The following is a 14,362-nucleotide window of genomic DNA, read 5'->3' as shown; positions in this document are numbered from 1 at the left end:
CACGTCCAATGCAATGGGATACCCGATAGACGATGGGTCATGGTCACCACGATGGACATCCACAATCGCCCGACTACGAGCCAAGTGCCGCAGTGGATATCAATATGGAAAGAAATAAGACAGGAAATATACGACTTTTATTCACCGCATGTCATAAAACCATTTACCTGCCGACATGAGACTCACTACTATCCTGTGAAGATATCAAGAAATTGCACGTCGTTAAGCTTGCAAGGTCGCAATGTAGGAGCGCACCGCAGGCTCAAAGGGTGGATGAGAAGGAATGCACCCGCCACGTAATACTTCACCTCCCGTTCATCATTCTGAGACGGTCAGGATGTATACCGCCCGGGCCAGGAGGTCCACTCGAAGCGGAAGGTGGGCCCTGTGACTGACCTGGTCCATTAAATGGGGCGTTACCGAAGTTCCCACCCGGAGGTCCTTGGCCAGGAGGGGGCGATTGAAAATTGGGAGGGAAGGGAGGAGGACCGCCTGAAAGACCTTGAGCATTCGGTGCGAACGGAGGTGGTCCTGATCCATGCAACTTGAGAAACTACCTAGCGCCGTGTAATTTGGATTTACTTACCTGCGCCGGGAGGGCCGGCCATTCCTGGGGGAGGCATACTTGGAGGGAATGGAGGTGCACCAGGTGCACCCATAGGCGGGAAACCAGGCCCGGGAGGGAAGGGAGGCCGGGCTAGAGAAGTGTTAGTGACGATACAATAAATACAATAGCGACCAGACGTACGTCCACCGAAACCGGGGGGAGGCCCCCCGAAACCTGGAGGGGGGCCGCCGAAGCCAGGGGGGCCAGCGAACGGCGCAGGTGGCCCCAAGTGCTGCGGCCCAAACCCAAACCCACCAGGCGGAGGTCCACCGCTCGATTCATAGGCGGCTGTGATCTGGTCAATTATACTCTGCGCCTTGTCGTGACCGAGGGCTATGCTGCAGGTTAGCGCGCGACTGCTGGCTCAATACAGTTCACGTACAGGCATAGTAGTCCCGAACATTTGCAAGGTGATTACGCCCGCTATTATGGGCTTTACGCACTAAGAAAGAGAGCGGGTGAACTTCAGCTGGTCCATCTAGACAAGATGTACTTACCCGAAGCCGAGTCGTGAGTCAAGAAGACATCACAGTAATCGCAGTAGTGTTTCTGGATGGGATTCAGTGATTATAATAGAACTGAGAAAGAAAGCCGCGTCAAACGTACAGGCATGGTACAGTGTAGACTTGGTGTAGACGACCACAACGAACCGAATGAAAGGACAAGGAAAGATCGTGTAATCCAAGTTCGATTATGTAAGTCGGAGTTTCAATATCGTGGTGGCGATCCAGCAGTCCAGCCTTAGCCACCACCGTCTAGTCTGTGTTCTAGAGGTATGCTGTATTTTTATGTTCTCGGCCAGGCTCACGGAAGTGATATTGACCGTTATATGCATAGATATGTTTCTCGTTGGTTCCTGTCCGAGTGCTCCATAGTCTTCTGTCATGGCTTGCCGTTTCATTTCCCAATTCTCGGTATATATACCATGCGTCCGATGTGAACCGCAACTGGTACTGCCTTCAAGCATACCTTCTACATGCCTGCAACTCCAGCCGATTATCCACCTGCAGATACCACTAGATCTGCCACTCCTGTCGATCCATGCGTGCCTCCATCGGTATGCCGGAAAGAACTGACCATACATTTGGCTGCCACCCAGCTTGAATCCAGTGAAGACCCCAAAAATATGTCTTTGACGCACAAGTGGGTTCTCGTACTCATTATCAGTACCTCTGCTTTGTGCGTGACCTGCAACTCGGGAGTTGTAAGCATGGTCTGCAGTCTACTGCGAGAGTGTGCTCACGACGTACTTAGGCTCCTTTCACGGAGGAAGGAATACAGCACCAATTCCACATCTCTCCCGAGGTATCCATCTTGAGCATCAGTTTATTCTCTGAAGGCCTTGGTGTTGGTCCTCTTCTGCTCGGCCCACTGTCCGAATTCTATGGTCGTAATATAGTGTACTGGATATCCTATACCTGCTTTTGGCTTACGACGTTCCCTGTCGCTTTCGCGCCCAACGCTGGTGAGCTTAATCTATCTCAGTCTAACATAATTGAACTTGCCTACATTGCACTAGCTGTTCATCTACTCTTTCGATTTTGGAGTGGTTTTGCAGGATCCGCTCTTTTGACTGTTGCCGGTGGATCCCTCAGCGACCTCTTTGGCGACTCTTCGCTTGCTACGTAGGTTGTCTCTTCACTATTTACCGCCGTCTTATCAATTATTCATAGACCAATGGCTGTCTATACTCTTTGTCCCTTCATCGGTCCTGTACTCGGTCCCGCGATCAGTGGGTGAGTGTAAATGCACTCCGTGCAATTTCCCAGTCTCAGAAAATATCCCACTTTGTTTCTAGGGCGATAAACCAGGTAGGTGCCATGCTCTCTCCGCCCCTGTGCGCAGGATGTAAGATCTGATGGTGACGAAAAGCACCTCAACTGGCACTGGACATACTATGTTCAACTCCTATGGGAATTGATCCAGCTTCTATGCCTTGTCCTTGTACGTGCTCACGCAAATCTACCCGATTTCAATTGAACGGGGAATACATATCCAGTTCGTGCCCGAAACGCATGTGCCTACGCTTATGAAGAGAAAGGCCGCACGGTAAGTGCATATCTCCGCAGCGCAGAATGCGTTTCACGTTGAGACTTCTCCAAGATTGCAAAGACAGGAAGAGAGCGAAGGTTATACTGGGAAATTGCAGGGGATCCAGACGGAGCACTCCGTGATTCAAGCTGTGCTCCAAAGCTGCATCAAACCTTTCGGTAGATTTCACCTCACTCCAACGTGCGATATCATACTAAGACTGCACCAGAACTGTTACTACATGAACGAATGGTTTTACTCTTGGACCTATGGTACGAGACTCCGCGATGTCGTGTCCGTGGCCACGAACTCATTAGATCACAGGAATGCCCTCGTCCTCGGGATCCTGTATCTTACATTCCAAGTCTTTCCCATCATTTTCGAAAACGGGCACGGATACGATATGCAAAGCACTAGTTTTACCTTTTTGGCCTTGGGACTGGGCATGTTGATCAGTCTCTGCACTCAACCCTGGTGGAACCGGTAAAGTTCATGTCCTTCGGCAAAGAGTGTCCGGGAAACTCACTTATCGTTTGCTCCCGCCATGCACAGACTCGAGGCCCGTAGGTCCGCTCGGCATGCCGGTGCCGTCGCACCAGAGAGTCTTCTCACCATGGGTCAGGTCGGGGGGATCTTGGTGCCTTGCGGTATGTGATCTGTCTGTGACTTGGACTACGTCCTAAACTCGTCTCGTCAAGCGCTACTGGTCATGGCCCTTACTGCTTCCCCGAATATTACGCCAGTCCTGCCGATTCTAGCTTCGATCCCTTTCGGCACTGGCATCGTCTACATGTTTACTTCCACTTTCACTTATCTCGTTGCTTCATATCGTCACTGCGCAGCGTCCGCGTTGGCGAGCAATGCGGCGCTCAGACTCACATTTGCGGCTATCTTTCCACTGTTTGCGAAGCAGCTGTGTAGCGTGCTCGGGACGGAAGGAGCCTTGGGGCTCCTTGCAGGATTGACAGCCCTCGCATGTCCATTACCGTGCGTGAATTTCCTTTCTCGGCTTTGTGGACGATCGCTCAGTTCGCGTTTCACAAGATTCATATTTGCGAAAATGGGGGAACGACTCCGAGCTAAGTCAAAATTTGCTGTCTCATAGAGATTCCCTTGCGACTCCCAGGACATGGCAGTTCTAAATGCGTGATAGAAGAATATCCATAGAATCCACTCATGATCCGGACTTACACTAGTATGAGCTATAGATGTATTGTATCGTGATATCCCCAGCTCAAGTACTTCCAGCGTCTATGATCCTCATATATTGATTTATTCCCTGTAACGTGTGCATCTGCGCGATCCAGCATACTCACTTTCAAGTGGTAACTCGTTGTGACTGAGGTCTCCGCGGCATCGTGGCAATGCTTGCCGTGGTACTTGATTGGCTTAACACTCAAAGGTGTCTTCGTGTCGAGCAAGGTATCCAACGCAGTTGAGCGCTGTACTATCGTAAGAGACGCTGTAGAAGTCTGGGAGCAGGGCATTCGAATATTCAAGGTGTGAGACTCGACGCCGTGGGCGCACGATTGCCCAATTTGCTAGTTGTTTGAGAGAAGCTGGGCATGAGATGCACCAAGGAGTAGACTTGTAAACAGCGTCTTCTCGATATACAGTTGATATGCATGCGATCCTGTCTATAAGGCATGAAAGACTAGAATTTGCGAGTCTGAACTCAGGATTGATAGGTTCTCCGGTTTCAGGAGTGAATCCTCGAACTGGGTCGACGACAATGTGACTGCGAGAGACAAACAACATCAGCCCGCTGGAAAGAATTTGCGAACAATGTATGGCTTCATTAGTCAAAGGAGATATCGAGGCTCGTATCAATGTGTCTCACATGAACGAGCATGAGGGCGATACTTCATCAATATGAGATTCGTCTACAAAATTTAATAATCATGAACATTAGTTCTTCCCTGCCTTGCGTGCCTTCCCCTTTTTGCCCGGTGTGACAGGAGACTGCGGAGCGGCGCTTGTCGAAACTGCCTGCGCCTCCGCTTTCGACTCGCCCTCCTTTGACTTCTCCTCAACCGCCCTTCTCTGCGCCTGCGATGGCGTCCTTCTCTCCCCTTGCCCTTGTCCCTGCCCGCGATGAAACAGCTGCAAAATCAAACTCCCACTGATGCCCGTTCCGAGCATCATCAGCCAGCGGGGGACGCGCACCAGGTACGCGTACACGACCGTCAGTACCCGCGCGATCCAGTCGAGCACCCACGCGCGCGGCCCGCCCGGGGCGAAGGGCGAGGACCAGGGAGGCGTGGACAGGTACGCATGCGTGAGGAGGTACGTGCGCAGCGTGGGCGCGTGCGGGCGGAGGGTGCGCGGGCTGTAGAAGCGGAGGGTGTACCCGCGGTCGGAGAGGATGACGAAGAGAGGGGCGCTAACATGAGAGAGGGGGTTAGTGCGAAGGGTTAATGAGGGGAGAGGGGACGCACGTCCAGACGTTCCAACGGGTTGTGATGCCGGTGACGTTCAGGTAGTCGATGCGGCCCCACCGAACGTGTGGGAGGTCGCCAGCAATGAGCGTTTCGTTGAAGGCGGTGTCGAAGGCTTCGTCAGCGTATTTGGAGAGCCCCTCGGACTGACCGGAGGTGACCGAGCTGGAAATCCAGACCGGGTAAATATGAGGGCTGATAGTAACACTGAAGTGCAGAGCCTACATACATGACAATAAACCAGACCCTCTCCGCCGCTTCCTCCTCGCTCATTTCCTCTTGAACCACCAGCTCCTCGTAATTGTTGTCCGTAATCAGCGGGATGCGGGGGTCCCACAGGGGACCCGATGCTGCTGTGAGTTTGTCGGTGACGTTGATTCCTGCCTTCTCGAGCAAACCTGTTAGGGAACCGAGGATGCCTTGACCTGGTCCTTGAGCTTGTTCCCGAGGCTTTTGCGAGACATACCCCGAGCTCTGCAAGACAGGCTCGGGCTCGGCAGAGGGGACAGGCTGGCCGGGCGCCCATCCTTCAGAAAAATACTGCCCGTTGACGCACGCGGCGAGGAAGAGCGCGAGCCAGGCGAGCACGAACATGGTGGTCGGCGTCCAAGTGCGACGTCCACGACATCGCGTGCGGACTTATGAACGACTCGCAAGCGTGCCTGAGTGTATCTGTGGCGGTGCTGCTGATTGTGTAAGCCACGTGGTGTGACAATTGCTTCCGGCGAGAACTCTTGCTGGCGGCACAGCCACCACTTACTGCGGTATCTGCTGCCGACGCGTCACGGTGCGCTTGCAAGGCCGCTGCTCGGTCGGTTCATTCGAGGATATTTTACAAAAGCAGGATGTTGGCGCGGTGTAGAGGTTTCTGGAGGGCTGCAGCTTTATTCTTCGCCTGCATATGTGTAGCGGCAGCCCCAACAGACGGTGTGTCCTTAACCCCTTTCGTTGATTTATCCTGGAATTAACATGCATTATTGCCAGTACCATCCGCCGCCTCTTTCTATGTACACACCCTCCCAGGACTCCGCCAAGACCCCACACACCCTCTGCACATATACGCCGGCCACCTCCCCTCCGACCCCGAAGCAGCCACCGCTCCCCCCACAGCCGTTACCGCCCACCTGTACTTCGTCCTCACTAAGGCCCGACGCACCGCTGACAAGGAGCGTGTTATATTTTGGTTTAATGTGCGTTGGCCTCTCTTCCATTTTGACGGAACGGGGTAACATGGCAAACAGGGCGGGCCAGGGTGCTCCTCGTTTGACGGGCTGATGATGGAGATCGGCCCATGGCGGATGGACAAGGACGGCAACCTAAACGTTATGGATGGCGGCTGGGAGGAATACGCGCACGTCGTATACGGTGCGTCTGACTCTCCCTCACTGCACTCTGCCCAGTCTCTCATTCGACGGTGCAGTCGACCAGCCCGCGGGCACGGGGTACTCGTACACAAGCACCGACCACTACGTCCACGAGCTCTCCGATGCAAGCGCCCAGGTCGTCCAGTTTATGCGCCAGTTCTACCGCGTTTTCCCCGAGTACCGGGAGATGGACGTGCGTGCACCGCTTCTCTACTCTTCCTCTTATTCCTCATGCACTGCTCTTCAGACATACCTAGCGGGCGAGAGCTACGCGGGGCAATTCATTCCCTACATTGGTAAGACTACGCGCCATACAAGGTATTTCTCGCTAATCGATTGGTTGGGTATAGCTGACGCGATCCTGAACTCCAACCTCAACATCCCCTTCAAAGGCGCAGCCATTGGTAACGGGTGGATTGATGCGCGGCGGCAGTATCCTGCATACCTTGACTATGCCGTCAAGCACGGCCTTGTCGAGCCCAACTCCGACGTGTGTTCTTTTCCTTTCATCGTTGACCCACGTCACGTAACGTGTATATCATTTATCACTTGTTATAGGACTATAAACGGGCAAAGGAAGTCACAGATGCGTGCATGACCGAGCTGGACAAGATCACCGACCGCGAGCCGATCAACGTCGATATGTGCGAGCGCGTCATGCTCACCGTCCTCGAAGGAAGGCAAAAAGAGTGGGACTTCCATCTCTTTCATTCTAATGAAGTTGACGTTGACGCGCACATAGTGGCAAGTGCGTGAATGTGTATGACGTGCGCCTGACAGACGACGTGCCCGCCTGCGGGCTCAACTGGCCGCCAGATCTGGAGTACGTGACTCCTTACCTCGGCGTACGTCCTCTCTCATTGCATCTGCCCTCATCTCGTCTTTTCCTATCCGAACTCTTTAGCGCCAAGACGTCGTGCAAGCCCTGCACGCCACCGCGCACGCGCAATCCTGGGTCGAGTGCCGCGGGCGCGTCGGGCAGGAGCTGTCCAATCGCAACTCGCAATCGTCCATCACGCTCCTCCCAAAAGTGACCGAGCGGGTGGAGGTGCTGCTCTTCGCGGGCGACCAGGACTTTATATGTAATTATGTGGGCATCGAGGGGCTGATACAGCAGCTGGAGTGGGGCGGGGAGCGCGGGCTTGGGGTGAGTTTTTCCGTGCTGCCGTGACGGTTGGAGCTGACAAGCGGTTCGGTGTGACGTGTTGTTGTGAGTAGAAGGTCCAGACGCAGAGCTGGAGCGTGAACGGACAGCCGGCGGGGACGTGGGTGTCGTCCAGGAACCTGACCTACGCCAAGGTACGCCTGCCTCCCCTTGCGCTTCTACCCTTCACGCCCTCTAACATGCTACTCGACAGATCTTCAACGCGTCGCACATGGTGGGCTTTGACGTGCCGCACGTCGCGCATGACATGATGCTGCGCTTCATGCGCGTCAACTTCTCCGCGCTCGCGGATGGGACCGCGCGCATACCGAGCGCCGTCGGGCAGGAGCACAAGCCTGCGCTGTCAGTCGTCGACGAGGAGACGGAGCCGAGCGCGCTACCCGGCGGCAAGACGCCCGAGCAGGACAAGGCGATGTGGGAGGGTGAGTACCATCTCCCTTGGGTTGGGCTGGAGCGGAGGCTGATTAGTATTGTGTCTCGTCGAAGCATACTACAATGCCGGCTCCGCGGCGGTCGTGCTGGTCCTCATACTTCTTGCGCTCGGCGCGTTCTTCTGGTGCCGCGTCCGGCGCCGGAGGGGCCTCCGGTTGCCCAACATCGGGCTCGGGGGCACGGCGGAGGAGAGCATCCCTCTGAACCAGACGCAGGAAGACGACGATTTCAGGCGCAGGAAGGGGAAAGAAAGGGAGGTCGATGGGGATACTGAGGAGCGGACGGTGTTTGAGGTAGGGGAGGATGAGGACGACGAGGAGAAGAGTCCTATTCCTAGGCGTTAGTACGCTCAAGTTGTAGAGCGCTGTATTTATGGTTTAGCTTCGGCCAACTGAGCATAGTTTGTAGTGCAGGGGGTGCTCATGTGCGCTGCAACCTGATCGACCTGCGGGAATGCGTGGCTCTTCCGATTCGTAGATTCTCACATCCAGTACACTTGAAAGCGGAGGGTAAGTCACCAAACGCGAAACGATGGTGGTCCCGGCCTTGGATGACATGAGAGCTTACTGTACACAAAATATTAATATCGAGCAGAGGTTGCAATTGGAGCAGCGTGACCTGGCTCACCTGTAGCCAGTAGATTAGATTATGGCGGGACTTACTTGCTCTGCTGTCTGTGGGATGTTCATAGCTATCTGCTGCATTGGAAGAGACGTAAATGTGTCCTTATGACTTTTTATTGCCTTCCTTCCCTTTATTATGATCAGATATGTCCGCACAAAGAGCAGTCAGTACTAGATTGGGAGTCAAAGCACATGATCAGCCCAAATCTGGGACGAAATGGGCTTATATATGCCTTTTCTGATTACGACATATCAGAGGAGCACAGAGTGCTGCAGATCAGGGCACTCCGCCTGTACCACAGCAGCCCATTGTCGGATGCCAAGATAAAGGGAGCATGGGACAATATCCGTGGCTGCTCGATACGGCCGCTGACGGGAAGTCTATATTGCCTCGACAGTGCTGTTGACGAGGTCAGAAGTCAGGACTCGGAGTGCTCGCAGTTTGGCTAAGGCATTCATGCTGCTTGAGGATAGTGGCATGCCCATTCGCGATACCTTCGAAGCTGTGCGTCACGGTGACTGCAGGTCACATGTAAAATAATAGAAGCCTCAGCAGTCAACTGTGGTGTCTAGTAAGACCTGACCTAGAAATCTAGACAGGACACTGGCAGATGGTGGATGGATACATAAACAAAACCACATCGCGTCTGACCGATGTAAACAATTGACCGCCATAGGAGACGTAGCAAAACTTTTGCAAAACTTTGAAGTTCGAGCCGCTCGGCTCTCTTCGACCATCTCCGGCATCACTTCTTGAGCTATTCCTGGCGCGAACTATTGCTCGAAGGATTGCTCGAGGGAACGGCCGAATTCAACTTGCGGCGAATTGTAGAATTGAGCACGCCTCTTCTCAGTGCTGAAAACGCCACCTGAGCACAGTTCGAAATCCTCGGGGCGCAGTTCCAACGCGGCCGACGCGGCCACAATTGCAACTCGAACGATGCGCAAACATTGATCGCCTCTCTACTTACTGGATATTGAGGAGGCTTGTATCTAGCCTAATAACCAGCCCGGTAGGGGAATCGCTCATCTCAAGTCACCTTACAAACGCCAGATGGGTTGTCGCCTTCCTTCTCTATATTGATGGTGACCTGCGAGTTTTCCTAGCATGTCCATTTGCGATGGTACTTCAAGTTACGACGTTGCAGGCCGCCGTCGCGCTGGCGCTGATCAGGGGTATGCCCTACCTTGAGGGAGTAACAGCCATGGATGCGTACACCTCTACTGCCAGTGATGCATCGATGAGCGCCTGCTCGGCAAACCGCTGAATCCCCGGTGGAGGGTGAGGCTCTGATCATGGATAGCACGGTTCGCGTGCGCTCAAGTACTGCCTCTAAACTTAGCGGGCATGGATTATATATAAGGCTCGTTTTGTCCGTGACATACATAATTCCGTCTTTGAACTCGGAGCAAGCGCCGGCCATCTATCGTCTTCCAACACGACTTCGTATCGTCCATGTCATACGAAGGTTTGTCATTCGTCATTATTGGCGGCAGCATTGCGGGTCTATCCTGCGCATATACTCTGCAAAATGCTGGACATAGAGTTACAGTACTCGAGAAGAGCGCCACCCCCTACGACGTGAGTGCACTTAATGACTGGCATGACACTCATAGCAGCTCTCATAATATAGGACCGGTTGGGATCCATACAATGTCCTCCAAATATGACTAGGATCCTGAAAACGTGGGGCTTGACTGAGTGGATAGATAAGTTTTCTGTTAAGATGAATGCGATAGTAATGAGAGAAGGTGCGGGAATTATCTATAGTTTGCCATCGGGAATCCCGCTTAACATGCCAAACTTAGGGAGCACAGGGGAGAAGATGGGTCTCGTCATCTTTCACCCAGAAATTATGCGACAGTTGAGAGCTGATTATGTTACCCTACCGGTGAGTGTATAGTCTCTGACCATGGATTCTCAAACACACGTATAGCCAGTATCGCTCGCTCTGGTCCGTTTTGCATGACATGGCCATACGAGCCGGCGCCGACATACGATTGGGTGAAACTGCTGTTCAAGTGGATCCTGACCCTCCTTCCGTCCTCCTTTCCTCCGGCGAAGAGCTACGAGCAGATTATATCATCGGGGCTGACGGCTATGAGAGCATGATCAAAGAGGTCGTCCTTGACCATCAGCTCAGAGGTGCTATGGATAGAAGGTGTACCTTTGGGTCAGTCTTTGAGACTGACCGGAAGCAGATTTATCCTCATTTTGAAGAAGTCTCACAGTTCCTACGGAGTCAATGAGACAAGATGAGGATCTCGTTTCACTAACGGAAACTGCGGAAGTATGGATATCTTCTTTCCCGTTAGTATTGGATTGATCAAGTGTGGCAGTGGGACATATGGCTGGGAGACGGCTCGTGTGTACATGGTTTTCTCTCCGTAAGTAGGCCTTCGTCTACGAGCATCTGATGACATAAAGAGGTGTCAATCCCAGAGGGGGAAACGTGAATATACACTAGAGCTGATCCTCAGTGGTTCGGACTGGGAATTCCGCCAAGACCGGAATGGGCAAGTCTGTCCTCAGGATATTGACATGCACCTGAGCCACTTCGAGCCTCGGTGAGTCTGTAAACAACTGTAAGGCTTGTCTTATATAATGCCTATTAGTATCGGGAAGATAGTGCGACTGGCTGACAAGCTCATACCGACGACGTACTATCTGTACCAGGAAGACTGTCCTAATTTGGTACATGAGTCCGGGAACGTCTTATTAGTTGGAGAAGCCGCACATCCTCTTCCGGTACGTTTACTATCACATGTGACCAAGTTGTCCTGTATCATCTCATTTGTCGCCAGCCCGGTGCAGGAGGCAATGCTGCAGCTTGCCTGGAAGATGCTGTCACACTCGGAGAGCTCCTCTCACACTGTAAATCGAAGGATAGAGCTCCTATCTTCATCGCTGCCTTCGAAGATATACGCCTATCGCGCTCCTCGTACATCAGAAAGTCGGAGCACTTCCGGTGGGGGCTTATAACCGTGCCTTCGGGATCAAAAGAGCAAAAGATGCGCGACGAGAATTTCCGTTCGGCGCTCCCCCGCGCTTCTAGGGGCTGGGAAGACGCCGACGAGGAGTTACTCCGAGACATTTGGGACGACTATATCACTCTGTTCGATTATGAAGCACAGGAAGCAGTTGAAGAGTGGTGGACGAGATGGGGCTCACTAATATGAAGTCTATATCCTAGAGAAAGACAGGTTCGAATTGATATGCCGACGACGACATCCCTGTATTGTGCAGGAGTCGATTCAGTCCCTACAGGGTGCATCTATCATAGCGTGCAGGCGACATACAGCGAAATTAGGCGCATGGTGTAATGCCCTCTCGCGACGGCTGGCTCCGGCGGAGATATTCATGTACGAGGACTCCGATGACTGGGTGAGACATCGAACCGGTGCTTTGGTGGCTGTAACGCCAGTCTCTTCTAATTTAATATTAGCTCACCATTAGCCCGTAGACTCTCGGTAGGAGTCAGAGTCTAACTCGCTAACGCCTGCTGGTGGGATTGCAGGCAAGGTACAGCAGGCTCATCTCACAGTACGCCGACACGCTTCTTCCAACCGTAGATGGTTTATATCTCTTCTATATATACAGCACTGATCTGCGAGCCTTAAGGTATATACAAAAATCTACTCCTGAGACATCTTCTGAGCAAAGCAAACACAGATGTCGACTGTGGTACCTTCCATAGTGTCCCATTCCTCAGCCATATTGGTCATCCATTGGTCATATTCGTCCTCCGTTGTGACATATCCAAAACCGCCTGCATTGAGGATCGGCGTCTTCATCCCGCGGAATACCCCAATGAAATTGTCTCTTGTCTCGATCCCTACTGTGCCTGCCCAACTCCCCGCCGGGATCCTGTACTCTTCGACATGCACGTTTCCGAATCCGGCTTCCTTGAGGAAATGGGGCAGTTGAACTGAGCAGTCTATGACCAATCGCTTTGCGGCAAAGAGTTCGTTAAGCAGTTTTCTGTGCTTTGCGCTCCATTGCCCATCCTCCGCCCCCCAGCGCTTCGCCTCAAGAAGTTGCACCCATCCTCCAGAGACCAGAGTACGCCGAACCTCTTTCAGCACGCGCGGCCACTCGGACGAAGTTAGTGCGGCTATAAGGAGCCTTTGGTTGACCAGCTTAAACTGGTTGTCCCATTCAGCTGGAAGTTGCGTTGTCGTCCCCACGGAGAACGTTACGTTTGGCGGCTTGACCACTGGGAAGAGCCTTGACTCGATGTCAATACCCCGGAAAACAATGTCCGGGGATTCCTGACTGGCCAAGTCCAACAACCAAATCCCTAGAATCAATCATGTCAGTATCAGACAGCAATCTCGCGAGTACTGAACTCGGTCACCTGATCCGGTACCGCAGTCAAGGACGTGGTCGCCCGGTTGAAGGGTAAGAGGAGGTATCACCAGCCTGCCGCCAATCGCTCTTTGCAGGACCCTATGTTGCAGCTCCAGCCTGAGCACAAACAATAGCTCACATCACTGAATAACAAGCAAGAACCAAGGCACTTACCGTGCCTGCTCCTCTTCATCGCAGGGGAGAATATATTGGGCACCCGGGAAGGCCTGGTAAGTCCTTGCTCGATGTTGAATCGGGGGCGGTCCACCATTCGATACTGCTTCCGAGTCATTCGCAGCGAGTCCACCTCGTTCGCTGTGTCCCAGGGCTGTTTGTACCATCGTTGGATGCCTGACCTCTGGAAATGGCTTGTATGGCTGTATATAAGGCTCTGTGGTCGGTGTCATATCCTTTTCGAATGGCTGCGCACCTGCATTGCCCGTCTTCGATGATTATCATCCAGGGTCCTGTGTCTTTGGCGTGTCCATGATGATCACTCGAGCCTCTGTTCTGCATTATCGGGCTGCAGCTCGGGCAGCGGACGTCCGACCGCAACCTGGAGTCTAACAACTGGTTTCAGCCGGTTGCGTGTTTGGGTGAACATTCTCGATGACCTATTTGCAATGGTCATCTCCACACGGCCCTATGTGAGCGACACTCCATTGATTGCAACCTCTTTCGACCATGGAATGTCTAGCTGGCTGACTTAATGTTTTTACATATCTGTAGCCCTGTCAACAACTATGTTCAACAGGGTTCAGAATTCTCCCGACGTATATCGTTGGGGTGCACGTCCCTGAATGCAGCTTCGATCCCACCCCAAGGGCGATTGTTCGGACTAGGGTGCGGTGAATAAGTCGTCAGGACTTTGTAACATATGTTAATAACATGGCGCGCTCCGAAGCCCTTTTTAACAGGGTTATTAACAGTTAATAACATTTAGTTTGAAACGGGTTAATTACATGTTAAAAAGACATATCAACATTGTTAAAAACACTTTTGCAGTTTAAAATGCCTGGTAGGCCTCCACTGCACTCTCCGGGAGCTGTTTGACGTGCACTTTGCAAGCTGAAGTACATTAGGGGGTCTTTGCAACATGATGTCCCAGTGATATTTGACTTACGGGTACGGTCCTCTACCGGTGCATGGTGGATTCCAGGCTGCCGATAGGGGGGGTTTTTAACACCCAAATTGGCCTTGCCTAGAGGGGTCTGTTAATAACATGTTATTAACCTGTTATTAACAGCAGTTTATAACAGTGTAAATAATGAGCGACTTTTACACCGCACCTTAGTTCGGACCTATTTTCTCACACTAAGCTTTGGACTTGACACAGCGGCACTCAACTGCA

General features: G+C 52.7%; 6 protein-coding genes across 6 annotated transcripts; 3 read left to right on the top strand and 3 right to left on the bottom strand.

Annotated features, from left to right (window-relative positions):
- Positions 1-54: 54 nt before the first annotated feature.
- On the bottom strand, positions 55-1,270 carry GLOTRDRAFT_113879 (zf-U1-domain-containing protein). The gene is made up of 6 exons (XM_007863962.1): positions 1,214-1,270; positions 1,105-1,156; positions 990-1,049; positions 749-940; positions 587-697; positions 55-531 (listed from the first exon to the last, which is right to left on the bottom strand). Exons 1-6 carry the CDS (start codon positions 1,217-1,219, stop codon positions 305-307), a joined length of 648 nt encoding a protein of 215 aa, XP_007862153.1. The 5' UTR covers positions 1,220-1,270; the 3' UTR covers positions 55-304.
- Positions 1,271-1,565: 295 nt separating this feature from the next.
- Positions 1,566-3,945, top strand: GLOTRDRAFT_70205 (MFS general substrate transporter). The gene is made up of 13 exons (XM_007863961.1): positions 1,566-1,811; positions 1,862-2,072; positions 2,127-2,232; positions 2,281-2,343; positions 2,406-2,418; positions 2,480-2,551; positions 2,607-2,656; positions 2,711-2,817; positions 2,868-2,910; positions 2,963-3,121; positions 3,191-3,285; positions 3,337-3,625; positions 3,683-3,945. Exons 1-13 carry the CDS (start codon positions 1,584-1,586, stop codon positions 3,741-3,743), a joined length of 1,497 nt encoding a protein of 498 aa, XP_007862152.1. The 5' UTR covers positions 1,566-1,583; the 3' UTR covers positions 3,744-3,945.
- Positions 3,946-4,448: 503 nt separating this feature from the next.
- GLOTRDRAFT_54755 (uncharacterized protein) lies at positions 4,449-5,679 on the bottom strand. Its single transcript, XM_007863655.1, has 3 exons — positions 5,306-5,679; positions 5,077-5,241; positions 4,449-5,021 (listed from the first exon to the last, which is right to left on the bottom strand). The coding sequence occupies exons 1-3, from the start codon at positions 5,668-5,670 to the stop codon at positions 4,547-4,549; spliced, it is 1,005 nt and encodes a 334-aa protein (XP_007861846.1). The 5' UTR covers positions 5,671-5,679; the 3' UTR covers positions 4,449-4,546.
- A 242-nt stretch (positions 5,680-5,921) lies between these two features.
- On the top strand, positions 5,922-8,467 carry GLOTRDRAFT_113875 (alpha/beta-hydrolase; the record flags this gene model as incomplete). The annotated part of the gene is made up of 12 exons (XM_007863960.1): positions 5,922-6,003; positions 6,061-6,266; positions 6,318-6,441; positions 6,497-6,633; positions 6,688-6,736; positions 6,791-6,930; positions 6,999-7,129; positions 7,183-7,285; positions 7,345-7,587; positions 7,659-7,739; positions 7,799-8,027; positions 8,092-8,467. The coding sequence occupies 12 exons, from the start codon at positions 5,922-5,924 to the stop codon at positions 8,379-8,381; spliced, it is 1,815 nt and encodes a 604-aa protein (XP_007862151.1). The 3' UTR covers positions 8,382-8,467.
- A 1,649-nt stretch (positions 8,468-10,116) lies between these two features.
- On the top strand, positions 10,117-11,840 carry GLOTRDRAFT_70195 (FAD/NAD P-binding domain-containing protein; the record flags this gene model as incomplete). The annotated part of the gene is made up of 9 exons (XM_007863959.1): positions 10,117-10,242; positions 10,295-10,412; positions 10,470-10,552; positions 10,602-10,822; positions 10,882-10,927; positions 10,977-11,048; positions 11,104-11,228; positions 11,277-11,409; positions 11,466-11,840. The coding sequence occupies 9 exons, from the start codon at positions 10,117-10,119 to the stop codon at positions 11,838-11,840; spliced, it is 1,299 nt and encodes a 432-aa protein (XP_007862150.1).
- A 456-nt stretch (positions 11,841-12,296) lies between these two features.
- GLOTRDRAFT_70192 (uncharacterized protein) lies at positions 12,297-13,475 on the bottom strand (the record flags this gene model as incomplete). Its single annotated transcript, XM_007863958.1, has 4 exons — positions 13,442-13,475; positions 13,186-13,388; positions 13,019-13,128; positions 12,297-12,961 (listed from the first exon to the last, which is right to left on the bottom strand). Exons 1-4 carry the CDS (start codon positions 13,445-13,447, stop codon positions 12,297-12,299), a joined length of 984 nt encoding a protein of 327 aa, XP_007862149.1. The 5' UTR covers positions 13,448-13,475.
- Between the last annotated feature and the right edge of the window lie 887 nt (positions 13,476-14,362).

This window comes from Gloeophyllum trabeum (genome assembly GCF_000344685.1).
Source record: "Gloeophyllum trabeum ATCC 11539 unplaced genomic scaffold GLOTRscaffold_00002, whole genome shotgun sequence".
Taxonomy (NCBI): Eukaryota; Fungi; Basidiomycota; class Agaricomycetes; order Gloeophyllales; family Gloeophyllaceae; genus Gloeophyllum; species Gloeophyllum trabeum.
This window is presented reverse-complemented; position numbering and strand designations above follow the sequence as displayed.